The 13,543-nt window shown below is 41.7% G+C and overlaps 1 protein-coding gene across 5 annotated transcripts in view; it reads right to left on the minus strand.

The window, feature by feature from the left end:
* trpm7 (transient receptor potential cation channel, subfamily M, member 7) overlaps window positions 1–13,543 on the minus strand; it is a 140,157-nt gene that overhangs the window by 65,459 nt on the left and 61,155 nt on the right. For all 5 annotated transcript variants that reach the window (XM_078530188.1, XM_078530186.1, XM_078530187.1 and 2 more), the window contains 5 exons: window positions 11,253–11,393; window positions 9,489–9,617; window positions 8,226–8,477; window positions 7,231–7,405; window positions 5,441–5,573 (listed from right to left, as the gene is read on the minus strand). In XM_078530188.1, coding sequence (XP_078386314.1) covers window positions 5,441–5,573; window positions 7,231–7,405; window positions 8,226–8,477; window positions 9,489–9,617; window positions 11,253–11,393 — 830 coding nt within the window. The remainder of the gene's footprint in view (window positions 1–5,440; window positions 5,574–7,230; window positions 7,406–8,225; window positions 8,478–9,488; window positions 9,618–11,252; window positions 11,394–13,543) is intronic.

The following is a 13,543-nucleotide window of genomic DNA, read 5'->3' on the forward strand; positions in this document are numbered from 1 at the left end:
AACATTTAAGCAGCTTTAGGACATAATCATAAAGCATTTAGGAAAGCTCAATTGAACAGGATGCCAAAAACAGTTCCTTGTATTTTGAAGGATTAAGTATAAGGTAGTGCTCAAATTTTTATCAAACCATATTGTCTACTTCTTTGGTAGTAGAACTTGAGTATCGCTGAGAAAAGGGACATGCTGTTGAAGCTTTTCATCTTGCCCTCATCAGTAAGTCTGGCATTCTTGCGAATATCCTGTTGAGTGCAAGACTAAAAGCTTTGACATTTTTTAAAATTCATTTACAGGATATGGTGTCACTGGTTTGAACAGCATTTATTACCAATCCCTAGTTGCCCTTAAGATGGTGGTGAGCTGCCTTCTTGAACCACTGTAGTCCATGTGGTATGGGGACACCCACAGTGCTGTTAGGGAGGGAGTTTCAGGATTTTGACCCAGTGACAGTGATATATTTCCAAGCCAGGATGATGAGTGACCTTGAGGGGAGCTTCTAGGTGGTGATGCTCTCATGTATCTGCTGCCCTTGTCCTTCTAGATGGTTGCAGTCCTGGGTTTGGAAGGTTCTGTCTAAGGAGCCTTGGTGAGTTTCTGCAGTGCAACTTGTAGTTGGTACAGTGCTGCCATTGTTCGTCAGTGGATTAGGGAGTGAATGCTAGTGGATGGGGTGCCAGTCAAGCGGGCTGCTTTATCCTGGATGGTGTCAAGTTTCTTGCGTTGTTGGAGCAGCACTCATCCAGACAAGTGGGGAGTATTTCATCACACTCTTGACTTGTGCATTGTTGATGATGGACAGGCTTTGGCAGAGTTAGGTGCGAGTTACTCACTGCAGGACTCCGAGTCTCTGACCTGCTCTTGTAGCCACAGTATTTATATGGCTGGTCCAGTTTAGTCTCTGGTCAATGGTAACCCCCAGGATGTTGGTAGTGGGGGATTCAGCAATGGAAATGCCATTGAATGTCAAGGGCCCATGGATCGATTCTCTCTTGCTGCAGATGGTTAATGCCTGGTATTTGCGTGGCGTGAATATTACTTGCCACTTGTCAGCCCAAGCCTGGATATTTTCCAGGTGTTACTGCACTTGGACATAGACTGCTTCAGCATCAGAGTCATCATAAATGGTTAATATTGTGCAGTGAACATCCCCACTTCTGACCTTATGGATGGCAGGAATGTGACTGATGAAGCAGCTGAAGATGGTTGGGCCTAGGTCACTACTCTGAAGAACTCCTTCAGTGATGCCCTGGAGCTGAGATGATTGACCTCCAACAACCACAACCATCTTCCTTTGTGCTCGGTATGGCTCCAACCAGCAGAATTTTCTCCCCTGGTTTCCCATTGATTCCAGTTTTGCTAGGGCTCCTTGATGCCACACTTGTCAAATGCTGCCTTGATGTCAAGGGCAGTCACTCTTGCCTCACCTTGGGAGTTCAACTCTTTTGTCCATGTTTGAATCGAGGCTGTAATGGAGGTCAGGGGCCGAGTGGTCCTGGCAGAACCCAAACTGGGCGTCAGTGAGCAGGTTATAGCTAAGTAAGTGCCGCTTGATGACCCCTTCCATCACTTTATTACTGATCAAGAGTAGACTGATGGGACAGTAATTGTCTGGGCTGGATGTGTCCTTTGTGTATATAGAACATACCTGGGCAATCTTCCACATTGTCGTCAGGTAGATGCCAGTATTGTAGATGTACTGGAACTGCTTGGCTAAGGGTGCAGCAAGTTCTCGAGAATAAGTCTTCACTACTATTGCCGGAATATTGTCAGGGCCCATAGCCTTTGCACTATCCAGCGCCTTCAGCCGTTTCTTGATGTCACATGGAGTGAATCGAATTGGCTGAAGATTGGCATCTGTGATGCTGAAGACCTCCGGTGGAGGCCGAGATGGATCATCCACTTGGCACTACTGGCTGAAGATTGTTACGAGTACTTCAGCCTTATCTTTTGCACTGATGTGCTGGGCTCCCTCATCATGGAGGATGATGATATTGGTAGAGCCTCCTCCTCCAGTGGGTTGTTTAATTGTCCACCATTCATGACTAGATGTGGCAGGACTGCACTGCAGAGCTTAGACTACGATCCGTTGGTTGTGGGATCGCTTAGCTCTGTCTATCACTTGCTGCTTATGCTATTTGGCACACACGTAGTCCTGTGTTGTAGCTTCACCAGGTTGACACCTCATTTTTAGATATGCCTGGTGCAGCTCCTGGCATGCCCTCCTGCACGGGTTGCAGGGTTGATCCCCTGGCTTGATGGTAATTGTAGAATGGGGGATATGCCGGGCCATGAGGTTACAGATTGTGGTTGAGTACAACTCTGCTGCTGATGGCCCACAGCGCCTTGGATGCCCAATCTCGAAATGCTAGAACTTGGAATCTATTCCATTTAGCATCGTTGTTGTGCCACACAAGACGATGGAGGATATCCTCATGTAAAGATGGCACATTGTCTCCACAAGCACCGCATAGTGGTCACTCCTACCGATATAGTCATGGACAGATGCATCTGCAGCAGGCAGGTTGCTCAGGATGAGGTCAATTATGTTTTTCCCTCTTGTTGGTTCCCTCACCACCTGCCGCAGACTCAGCCAGCTCAGTCTGTTTTGGTGCTACCAAGCCACTCCTGGTGATGGACAGAGTACATTCTGCATCCTTACCACCCACTTGCTTCGTCCGAGTGAGTTTTGATCATCAACTGATTTTTTTTTGTTGGCGGGGGTGGGGGGTGGACATGGTGATTAGCAGGAGGTCCTTGCCCATGTTTGACCTGATGCCATGAGACTTCAGAGTTGATGTTGAGGACTCCCAGGGCAACTCCCTCCTGACTGTATACCACTGTGCCGCCACCTCTGCTGGGCCTGCCCTGCCGGTGGAACAGGACATACCCAGGGGTGGTGATGATGGTGTTTGGGTCAGTATCTTTAAGGTATGACTCAGAGTATAATTATGTCAGGCTGTTGCTTGATATGTCTGTGAGACAGCTCTCCTAATTTTGGCACTAGCTAAGGAGGAATTTGCAGTGTTGACAGGGCTGGATTTGCTGCTCGTTTCCAGTGCCTAGGTCAACGCCGGGTGGTCTGTCCAGATTTTTATTGACTTTTTAGCGGTTTGGTATAACCGAGTGGCTTGCTAGGCCATTTCAGAGGGCATTTAAGAATCAACCACATTGCTATGGGTCTGGACTCACATGTAGGCCAGACTGCGTAAAGACGGCAGATTTCCTTCTCTAAAGGACATTAGTGAACCAGATGGGTTTTTACAGCAATTGACAATGGTTTCATGGTCACCATTAGACGTTTAATTCCAGATTTTCATTGAATTCAAATTCCACCATCTGCTGCGACAGGATTTGAACTCGTGTGCCCAGAGCACTAACCCGGGTCTCTGGATCACCAGTCCAGTGATAATACCACTATGGCACCATACCTCTTATGTCTCTTCTCTCCAACGATACTTATTGTTTAATTAAATGTTAGTTTTTAGATTGATGGCTGCTCAAAAATCAGGTATCGTCTTGTGAATTCCTCTCTTCACATCGGCGGCAGTGCCTTCAGCTCCCGAGCTCCCACCATGTGAAATTCCATCACCTTGCTCTCAAAAATCTTATATGCGAACATACTAATTAGGAGTAGGCCATTCAGACCCTCGAGCCTGCTCCGCCATTCAATATCATAGCTGATCTGATAGTAACCTCAAATTTGCATCTTGCATACCCCCGATAACCTATCACCCTCTTGCTTATCAAGAATCTATCCACCTCTGCCTTAAAAATATTCAAAGACTCTGCTTTTACCACCTTTTCCAAAGGCTCAGTACCTTCAGAGAGAAAAAATTTCTCTTGTCTTAAATGGGTGACCCCTTATTTTTAAACAGTGACCCCCAGTTCTAGATTCTCCTATAAGAGGAAACATCCTCTCCACATCAACCCTTTCAAGACTCCTTAGGGTCTTATATGATTCAATCAAGTCGCCTCTTACTCTTCAAAACTCTAGTGGATACGAGCCTCCTAGCCTGTCCAATCTTTCTTCATAAGACAACCCACCCATTCCAGGTATTAGTCTGGTAAACCTCTGAACTGCTTCCAACACATTTATATCCTTCCTTAAATAAGGTGACCAATACGGTATACAGTATTCCAGATGTGGTCTCACTCATGCTCCGTATAGCTGAAGAATAACCTCCTTACTATTCAATTCCCCTCACAATAAATGATAATATTTAATTAGCTTTCCTTATTGCTATGTCTGCATACTAGCCTTTTGTGATTCATGCACTAAGGCACCCACATCCCTCTGCATCTCGGAGCTCTGCAATCGGTCACCATTTAGATATGCTTCTTTTTATTCTTCCTGCCAAAATAGACAATTTTACATTTTCCCACATTATACTCCATTTCCCAGATCTTTGCCCACTCACTTAATCTATGTCACTTTGTAGCCTCTACATCCTCTTCAGTTTACTTTCCTACCTATCTTTGTCTCATCAGCAAATTTAGAAACCATACCAGCAGTCCTTTCATCCTAGTCATTTATATAAATTGTAAACAGTTGAGACCCCAGCACTGATCCCTGTCACACACCACTCATTACATTTTGCCCACCTGAAAAAGACCCATTTACGCCAACTCTCTGCTTCCTGTTCATCAGCCAATCTTCTATCCATGCTAATATGTTACCCCTTCTGAAACTCATCCGTTTAACCGGGCTTTTGGTCATTCCATCTACTCTCATTTATTGGTTTAACATTAATTTTCACTCATGTCTTGGGTTTTCTAGATTAAAAAATGCTATGTAAAATTATTTGTTTACAAAATATGCAGTACACTCAGTTGCTTTCATATACTATCCAAAGCATTTCAGAGGCACATGAAAATTGGACACTGAAGTAGGAGGGGTAACCAAAAGCTTAGTTAAAGAAGGGAGTTTTGAGGGTATTAAAGGAGAAGTGGAAAGGTGAAGGGATTTAGAAAGGGTGTTACAGAGATTAAGACCATGGCAGGCTGGAGAACATAAGACAAAGGAGCTGGAGTTGGCCATCTGGCTCTTTTGAGGGCTCTGCCATTCAACAAAATTATGGCAGTTCTTGTACCCCAAATCCATCTTGCCACACTGATCGCAGATTCCCTAATATCCTTCGTACCCAAAAAGTCTATTGATCTGCCTTGAATATACTTGATGACTGAGTGTCCACAGTGCTCTGGGATAGAGAATTCCAAAGATTCACAACCCTTTGAGCGAAGGAATTTCCAGAACAAATAGCCACGCGCTGTGCATTGGTTGCAGTGCTTCTGCTGGGAGGAGGTAGTAAATGTGGCAGGGTGACACATTTACATTATAATGGAAGCTACCAAGGGTGGATATTCAAATTCATAGTGGAAAAAAATGATGCAAGTATGCATACAGGTTTTTATGTAGTACAGATAGAAGCAAGAGTGTACTCACTTGAAAAATGCAATGAGAAGATTCACCATGAGGATATACTGTACAAAGAGGTAGACTGCTTGTAAAAATGGCGTTATCCATGATCCAATGACACAACGTTGCCTTGCACCATCTTCAGTGTTATTGGCACAGGCTTTGTGAAAAAAGAGAATGATCCATTAAAGTGTCTTACTATTCAGATTCCTAGGAGATTTAACAAGTGCTTTCTTTAAATAAAACTCTCCTGGCAAAGGCAAATGGCTAAACATCAATACAGTATGTATATGGCCATGCACTCAAAATAAATTACAAGGAATGTAGCTTGCTACCCTCATTACATTCTTAATAATCTTTGGTGATGAGATCAATCACAGCTTTAGGTGACAAAATAATTCACTGAACATAAGTCAGCACTCAGCCCTCTAAACTGCATAATCAATCCGATAAAAATTAATTTTTAATCTCCAAAACTTTCCATAGAATTAGGACCAGATAAGATAGCTTGAGCTCTTAGTTCGAAGACTCTGGACTCATCTTTATGTGATAGATTCCCCCCATATCAGGAGGGGGTACGAAGTGCATCCAGTTAAGTCTAAGACTGCCACCAATCCAGGCTTTCCCGGAGTGGCAGTGGTCACCCATGAGCAATCTATTTTATGGTTTGCCATTGGCTGTTGACGTCAGCCTAGACTGGTGTGAATACAGACACCCATCCTGAAGTTTAGGTCCCCAGAGCTGAAGTAGTTCTCAGATCAGCTGCACGATGGGGATACATGTTCAGTGACAGCCAAATGAGCATTACTTGATCTATTATGCTTACCGCGCACATCTATCTTGTTTGAATATCACAGGAAACAAGGTCCAGCCATTCTTTATATGCACATTTCATTAATTCTGAGAAAACTTGACAAGTCATGGTGTATTGAGCTGTCATGCATTTAACTTAACAACTACACTTAAATTTGTTTTGATGCAAGAGATTTCACGGGTTAGTGCCGAAGGTTGTGTATAAACTTCCCATCTGTGCCACAGCTCCTTGAATGCTAATGCTCTTGTTCATTTTTGTTTATTTTCGCTCACTGCATAGGATTATTTTTCACTGCTACCACACACTTAAAAGAACATTGTTTTTCTTCCACTTATATGTTTACCCTGGAAAAGGCACCGGAACATGATTAAGTTGTGGATATTATTCACCTAGTGTTAACATCTTAATTTGCTGAGAAATTTCCACAACCCAGTCAAGCATTGAGTGATACACTAAGCTACACACCTGGGAAGAGATTGAGATTTTGCACCAACCTTTTGGCAACAAGGAGCAAAGAAACTTTAGCTGTGGAAAAACAAGCAGACTCTATCATCTTGGTCAAAAAACAGAAAATGCTGGAAAAACTCAGCAGGTCTAATAGCATCTGTGGGGGAAAAAAAGTTAACGTTTTGAGTCCGTATGACTCTTCAGAGATAAGAGAGTCATATGGACTCGAAACGTTAACTGTTTTTTTCTCCACAGATGCTGTTAGATCTGCTGAGTTTTGCCAGCATTTTCTTTGTGTTTCAGATTTCCAGCATCTGCAGTATTTTGCTTTTATCTATCATCTTGGTTCCTGCGACTTTATAGGATACAAGAATAGGAGTCTACACTTGGCACTAACTGTCTGCGGTATCAAAATATTTTCCATGTGCCAGCTCAGCACGTGCTCTCCATAGAACCTCTGGAACTAAGTGACACTATGGCTGAGTGGAGAATATGGAATGAAGAATGAAATTATTCCTGAACCTTTCCAAATATTCAGTTCCATAAGGTTACTTACGATCAATTTCATATGCGTATACTTCACCATATATCATCCAGTAAGGCTGAAAGACTATATCTTTTGCTAGTTCCCAGGATGCAGACTCTTCTGGGTAAAGGATTGCTTTCCTTGGAACACCAAAGCTCAGTAAGACCACAGCCATAATAACCACAATGTAAAACATGTTTGCCACCTATAATTCAAGAGGTAAAACAAAATATCTGGGTTAAAAATAAGGTAATTTATGTCAGTGGATTGAAAAAACCCTGAGCGATACCATATGCATTATAAAATTCTTTTTAAAGGAAATGCATTTAATCAATTTAATCCACTCTTTTTTTTAATACAAACTTTTCTTCTCCCCTTTTTGACATCCTTGCAGCAGACTCCCAGGACCTCCTTCAGTGCCATTCTCCAATTAGCAGTCACAGGAATAATTCCACTCCGATTTTTCTCTGTCCATTACCTGGCCCGCGGTCAATACCTTCCTATAATGGAAGAGCTGAGGAGGGCAATTTCAGCTTTGGGAAAGACTCACTAGCGGCACGGGCCCCACTAAATCAGATGAAATCCTTAAGATAAAACAATTCATATTTAACTCAATTTAAAGTTCAAATTTCAGAAAGTATTAATTTAATGCTGAGTTCCCGGTCCTCATTCCCACAGTTCAAGATTGCTAATTATGTAATTCGTCTGTAATACTTGTAACTGGTCAAAAAAATTATTAAAAAGCAACTGATGCAATGCTATTAAATATTGCCAAGATTCTTCAGCATTTGGGAAGCTACATTCCAACACATCATTAACGGAACGAGTGATATCCTACAGCAAAAAAGGGCCGTATCAATACTTTATCTCCATAATTAAACAAATCTGACAATTCTATTAAAACTCAATACCACTTAAAATGAACATCTCCCTTGGATTGTAGGGATTAATCACGACAGGACTCCTGCATTTGGAAGTTTCAAACACAAAAACAAATCACTAAAGGTTCCAAGTGATCCACTTACCATTTTACCTATCATTGTGACATAGGGCCCTGCATGCTGGTTGACTGCCAGGAAATCCAAAAGTCGCACATACCAAAATATAATATTGAGGCAATACATTATCCTCCCAGCATTCATCACTTGCCCAGTTCCAAATCTTAGTCCAAAACCAACAAAAAACAAAACAATTGCGAGTGTGTCAGTGATGTTGAAATAGTCACTGAAATAAACTTTGATCTTCTGATTTATCTTTCCAGCTTCTGACATGAAGATCTAGGCACAAACAAAAATAAAAGAAAACTATATAATCTCTGTTGACAGATCAAAAAAAACGATTACCCTGCCAGTCTATAACATAACTGAAGACTTCGACCAAATGCAAACTACACAGTAACTCCTGCAGAGTTTGAAAGGACCAAATATAGCACTGCTCACACTAGGACACTTTATAGGAAGGAGCAGTGGGTGCCAAGTAGACAATTGAAATTGGTGAAGGAATGGAGGGGAAAAAAGGATCAAAGAAGTGGTACATGAAACAAGTTTTTAAAAGAATATTTTAGAAAGCGTGGAAGGCGATTTTGGAAGTGAGTTTCAGAGGATCAAGGAACAGTGAATATTAGATCAGCTCCTCACAGTGATGGGGCAAAAGCAGTAAGCCAGGGGCACAATGATGTGTGTTGGCTCTACAAAACTTTCCCAAAAAGGATAGGGAGAAGCAACATAGAAAGAAATGAAAATTGATCTGATGGGGAAGTGAGCTACAAAATTTGGGGGAGGATAAGGTGATGAGTGCGTAAGACTTGTGCAGGGGAGAGGTTTCAGGCAAGAGTTCTGGGTTAACTGAGGAGGATAATGAATGGAGGAAGTGGGGGTAGTCAGTATAGGGAAAAAGCAATCCAATAGGGCAGTGGCAACGGTGAAGCAGGGCGGTCTTAGTAACAGTGTTTTTTAAAATTCATTTACAGGGTGTGGGTGTCACTGACTGGGCCAGCATTTATTGCCCATCCCTAGTTGCCCTTGAGAAGGTGCTGGTAAGCTGTCTTCTTGAACTGCTGTAGTGGGGTAGAAACTGCAGCTCAGGGCTGAAAAGAGCACCAAGGTGCTAATGATCTTGCTCAGCCTGACTGAACGATCAGTAAGGCTCAGGGAGCTATTGGGAGGATCTGCAGACAAGTAGTCTCCTTTGCTAAACAGCTTAGCAAAACTGGTACAGAACATTTTGTGGATTGTGCACAATATTAAGCTATGGGAAGTGAAGATTTTAAAAAAGCAAACAATCCCCACCTCTCTAATTTTCTCTATGGCCAAAGTGAAAATGAAGGAAATCACAATCCATTCTTGCACTGATGGCAAATCATCCATTCGCACCAGAACAACATAGGTGTACAGCATGAGAAATCCCAAATAGGCCATCTGGAAAGAAAGGAAAGAGATCAACGACTTAGAAGTTTTGAATAGTGGCAGATTCCTCAAACTAGCACTCCACACTTGAGGCACAGTATTACTGAAGTTGTATTTATACCGTTAAGCAGTCACTTTAATCCTAGAAATAATTTTACTTTTAGTTTCATCTTTCAGAGTTTCTTAGCCTTTCTTTGCAAGACATTGGGTGTAGCTTTCCATTGTTAAAGAGAAGAATGCAATAATTTTGTCATGAGTATTTTCATCCTCAATGTCAATAGAAAATTATGGATGAACATCCTTCTTTATGAAAAGTGACTAATAAATAGTAAAAGCAAAATACTGCAGATGCTGGAAATCTGAAAGAAAAACAGAAAATGCTGGAAAACTCAGGTCTAGTAGCATCTGTGGAAAGAGAAACAGTTAAAATTGAGTTCATATGACTATTCTTCAAATGGTGTTTGGTTACAATCACATGCCTCAGGCTACAGTAATGGTCATCTGCTTCCTGGTCAACTCAATATTTCAGGGAGCTTACTTAAATGGAAGTCAGAGGCTCAAATCTTCTGGTATTTGGAACGTTGGGGATGGGACGTAAGTTGGTAGATGTGCACTGAGACCCTGTTTAAGTCCTGATGCGCACACTTGTGCTGAAATTGCTCTGAGGTTTAAACTTCTGATATGCTGACTTCCACTGCTCGGGGCCCACTGAGCTGAGTATCAGATAGACTGGACTTACCAGGATACTTATCCAGGAAATGTTATGGTGGTTAATATCTGGTCTAACTCATCGCTAGTAACTTGGCTAAGCCCCATCCACCAATCTGACCTGACTACCCTCCCATTCATTTGGGGGAGGCGGTGGTATTGACACTGGGCTAGTGCTCCAGGGACCCAGGGTAATGCTCTGGGATCTGGGTTCAAATCCCACCATGGCAAATAAGGAAATGTGAATTCAATAAAAATGTGGAATTAAAAGTCTGATGACAACCATTGCCGATGGCTGTAAAAACCCATCTGGTTCACCAACGTCCTTTCGGGAAAGAAATCTGCTGTCCTTACCTGGTCTGACCTACATGCAACTCCAGGACCACAGTAATGTGGTTGACTCTTAAATGCCCTCTGAACAGGGGTAATTAGGGATGGGCAAAAAATGCTGGCCTAGCCAGTGACACCCATATCCCGTGAACAGATTTTTTTTAAAAAGCTCGGAATAGTTTTTCACTTTGAATTCAAAGTTTGGAACTGAGTCGGTCACCCAGAATAATTTCACTCAGGACAAATGCAGTTGATGGAGATGACTTGCTTGTTTGTCAGGTCTGGATTCATACCCAGGTTCTAAGGCGATGAAGCACATTTCTTACTCATGGCACCAGCCAGCACCAAGCAGTTTTTTTGTGACCACGTGTTCTCTTAAAGCCATTTTTTTCCATTAACAGCTACTTTTTTTCACCTAATAGTCCTGGATCCCAAAACTGGCAGCTGGTTCAGCTTCCCAAGCTCAAAACAACTGTGTTTATACACCCAGACCATCATATTTTCAGATTAAAAGGTGGCCTTTGAAAACAAATTTAACTTTAATTTCTTCAGTGAACTATGCTAAACACAGGAGAGGCATATGCCTTTTGTTTCACTTCACCCACTTACTGTGTTAAACCAAAACTTTGCAATGGGTGCATGGTAGAAAGAGTAGAATTTTCTAGTGAGAGGCAGCCTCCTTGGTTTAGTCACAGTCATATCTTCATGTTTCACCTCATGGTCACAGATTCCTTCTTCTTTGAAGACCTCCTGCACAATACCAGGGAGAAAATAGTTCCAGAATTATTTTACTGTTACATAAGTTGGTCAAGTGTTTGGAGAACATGACACAAGGCTTAAATCTTAGCAGATGTAGAGGGTATTAGGAAAAGATAAGAGGGATGGCAGGAACTTTATTAAATAAATTTCAGTGCTATAGTTCTTACACTTTGGAGTTTTAAATTCCCTATATTTTAATTCAGCTTTTTTGCTCTGAGTGCGATCATACCTACAAGCATGTTCCATTTCTTGAATGTACAATGGCATACATGAAGTGGGGCTGTTGTTTCAGATTTTTAAAAAAGGCTAAGATAAACTGAACAGCTCAACAAGTTTTTTCATTTATATACATTAAAGTAGTCAGGGATTAACCACATGACAGGGTACCAAGCTAGTTTCACAGAACTCTAAGTAACAACTGCGCTATGCTAAAGGTATGAATTAGGCCATTCAACCCCTCAAGTAGCCCCCAATCAAAAGCAAACCTTATACATTATTAACACCCTTCCCCTTCATCCATCCTTTTGCATCAAAGCACTTGCACCTTAGTATGTGTTGATGGGAGTCTACCTACTTTTTCTTGCAGTAGTGTGCAGCTCACAAGGTCATCAATGCTGCACAGATTTCTGCTATATGACCTACCCTCCAGCAGGAACCAAGTTAGATCAGGTTTCCTTGGAGGAAGGCAGAGCTGCTAGCACCCCCCTGCTATTGATGCAGACTTACTCTTCTCATTCGCCAGAAAAGGTAACAGAAGATGCCATCTTGACTTCAACATCCCAAAACTCAGCCGGAGCTTTTAATGTGCTCTTCATGACAAATGAGCCAAATGCTGTCAAGATTTGTTTTTTTAATTTTGGTTTTTTAAGTGGCAAGGAAAGTAAAGCACCATTAGTTCGCATTAGTTGTCCTGTCAACCGTCCAGACAGAATTAGTTTTGTTATTTTTATAAAAGTTCTCCATAATTGCCCACATTATTACAAACATACAGAATACTTTTCTTCTCTTCCCTCCTCCCTTATCTGAAACATGCGCTTTAAAATCACATTTTCTGTTTTCATTTCCTTGTTCATCCAGGCTTTTAGTGCTCTTTGACATCATTTTTATGCTTCCTCAACCTGTTCCCATTGAACATCTTTTTCATTGTCATCCCTTCATAATACAGACTAACTGCAAACACAGATCTCACCATTTCTGAGTGTCCAGTTCTTTGAATGTAGATGCTGGATGAGACAATGGGTTTTTCAAAAAGTCAGTTCAGTTATTCATGGGAAAACAAATTCGTAACTGCATATCCACAATTGCATAAAGTTTACCAAATATCCACCAGAACATTATTCCGCCTCTACCAGTATAGCTTAGAATTACAGCTATGGATCAAAATGGCCAACTGGGTAAGGAAGTATTCCTGAGAGAGCAGAGTGACAGTACTGATTAGTGTGTGGTGATCTACACACTGTAACAGAAAGGGCAAGAAAGTTGCAATGCTGAGCCCATGGAAAACATAACAGACATAACATAGTGCAAAGACCAGAGTGAAAAAGGTTGGACTCTGGATGGAAGGTTTCAAGAGAAGGATGAAACTTGCAGGAGTGGAAAGCCCCCAATAATGGGCATGTGGCATCAATGCCAGCTTACTTATGATGGTTGGCTGAACTGGATAATGCTGTACATACAATTGATATTAACCTCATCGTTCTAAGACATAGTCGCCTTAAGAATTGAGATTAAAAAATGGAATGGAAGGGAAAGAAAGCAATCAAATAAGTCATTTAAATATGATTAAACGAGAAGGAGATCCCAAGGAGAGTACTAGCAATGTCAAACATCAATCACTTCACTATTCTCCCTGTGAAGTCCTGCCAATTTGATTAGGTTTTATTATTTTTTTCCCCAAAAGTGCTCCCCGAAATGAACACTGCACCAAGAAAGGAGTTCCAATGAAAGACCATCCACCTGAAACGTTAACTGTGTCTCTCTACACAGGTGCTACCAGGTCTGCTGAGCATCTTCAGTATTTTGTGCTTTTATTTATTGCTCCCAGGGACCATTTTAACCAATAGCTCGCAGGTTGCAATGTTTTCCAAGTCATTATTATTCTCATTTAGAATTTTACTTGTTTGTAGCAATTGCAAGTATTG

Source organism: Cetorhinus maximus, chromosome 26 (assembly GCF_964194155.1).
Source record: "Cetorhinus maximus chromosome 26, sCetMax3.hap1.1, whole genome shotgun sequence".
NCBI lineage: Eukaryota > Metazoa > Chordata > Chondrichthyes > Lamniformes > Cetorhinidae > Cetorhinus > Cetorhinus maximus.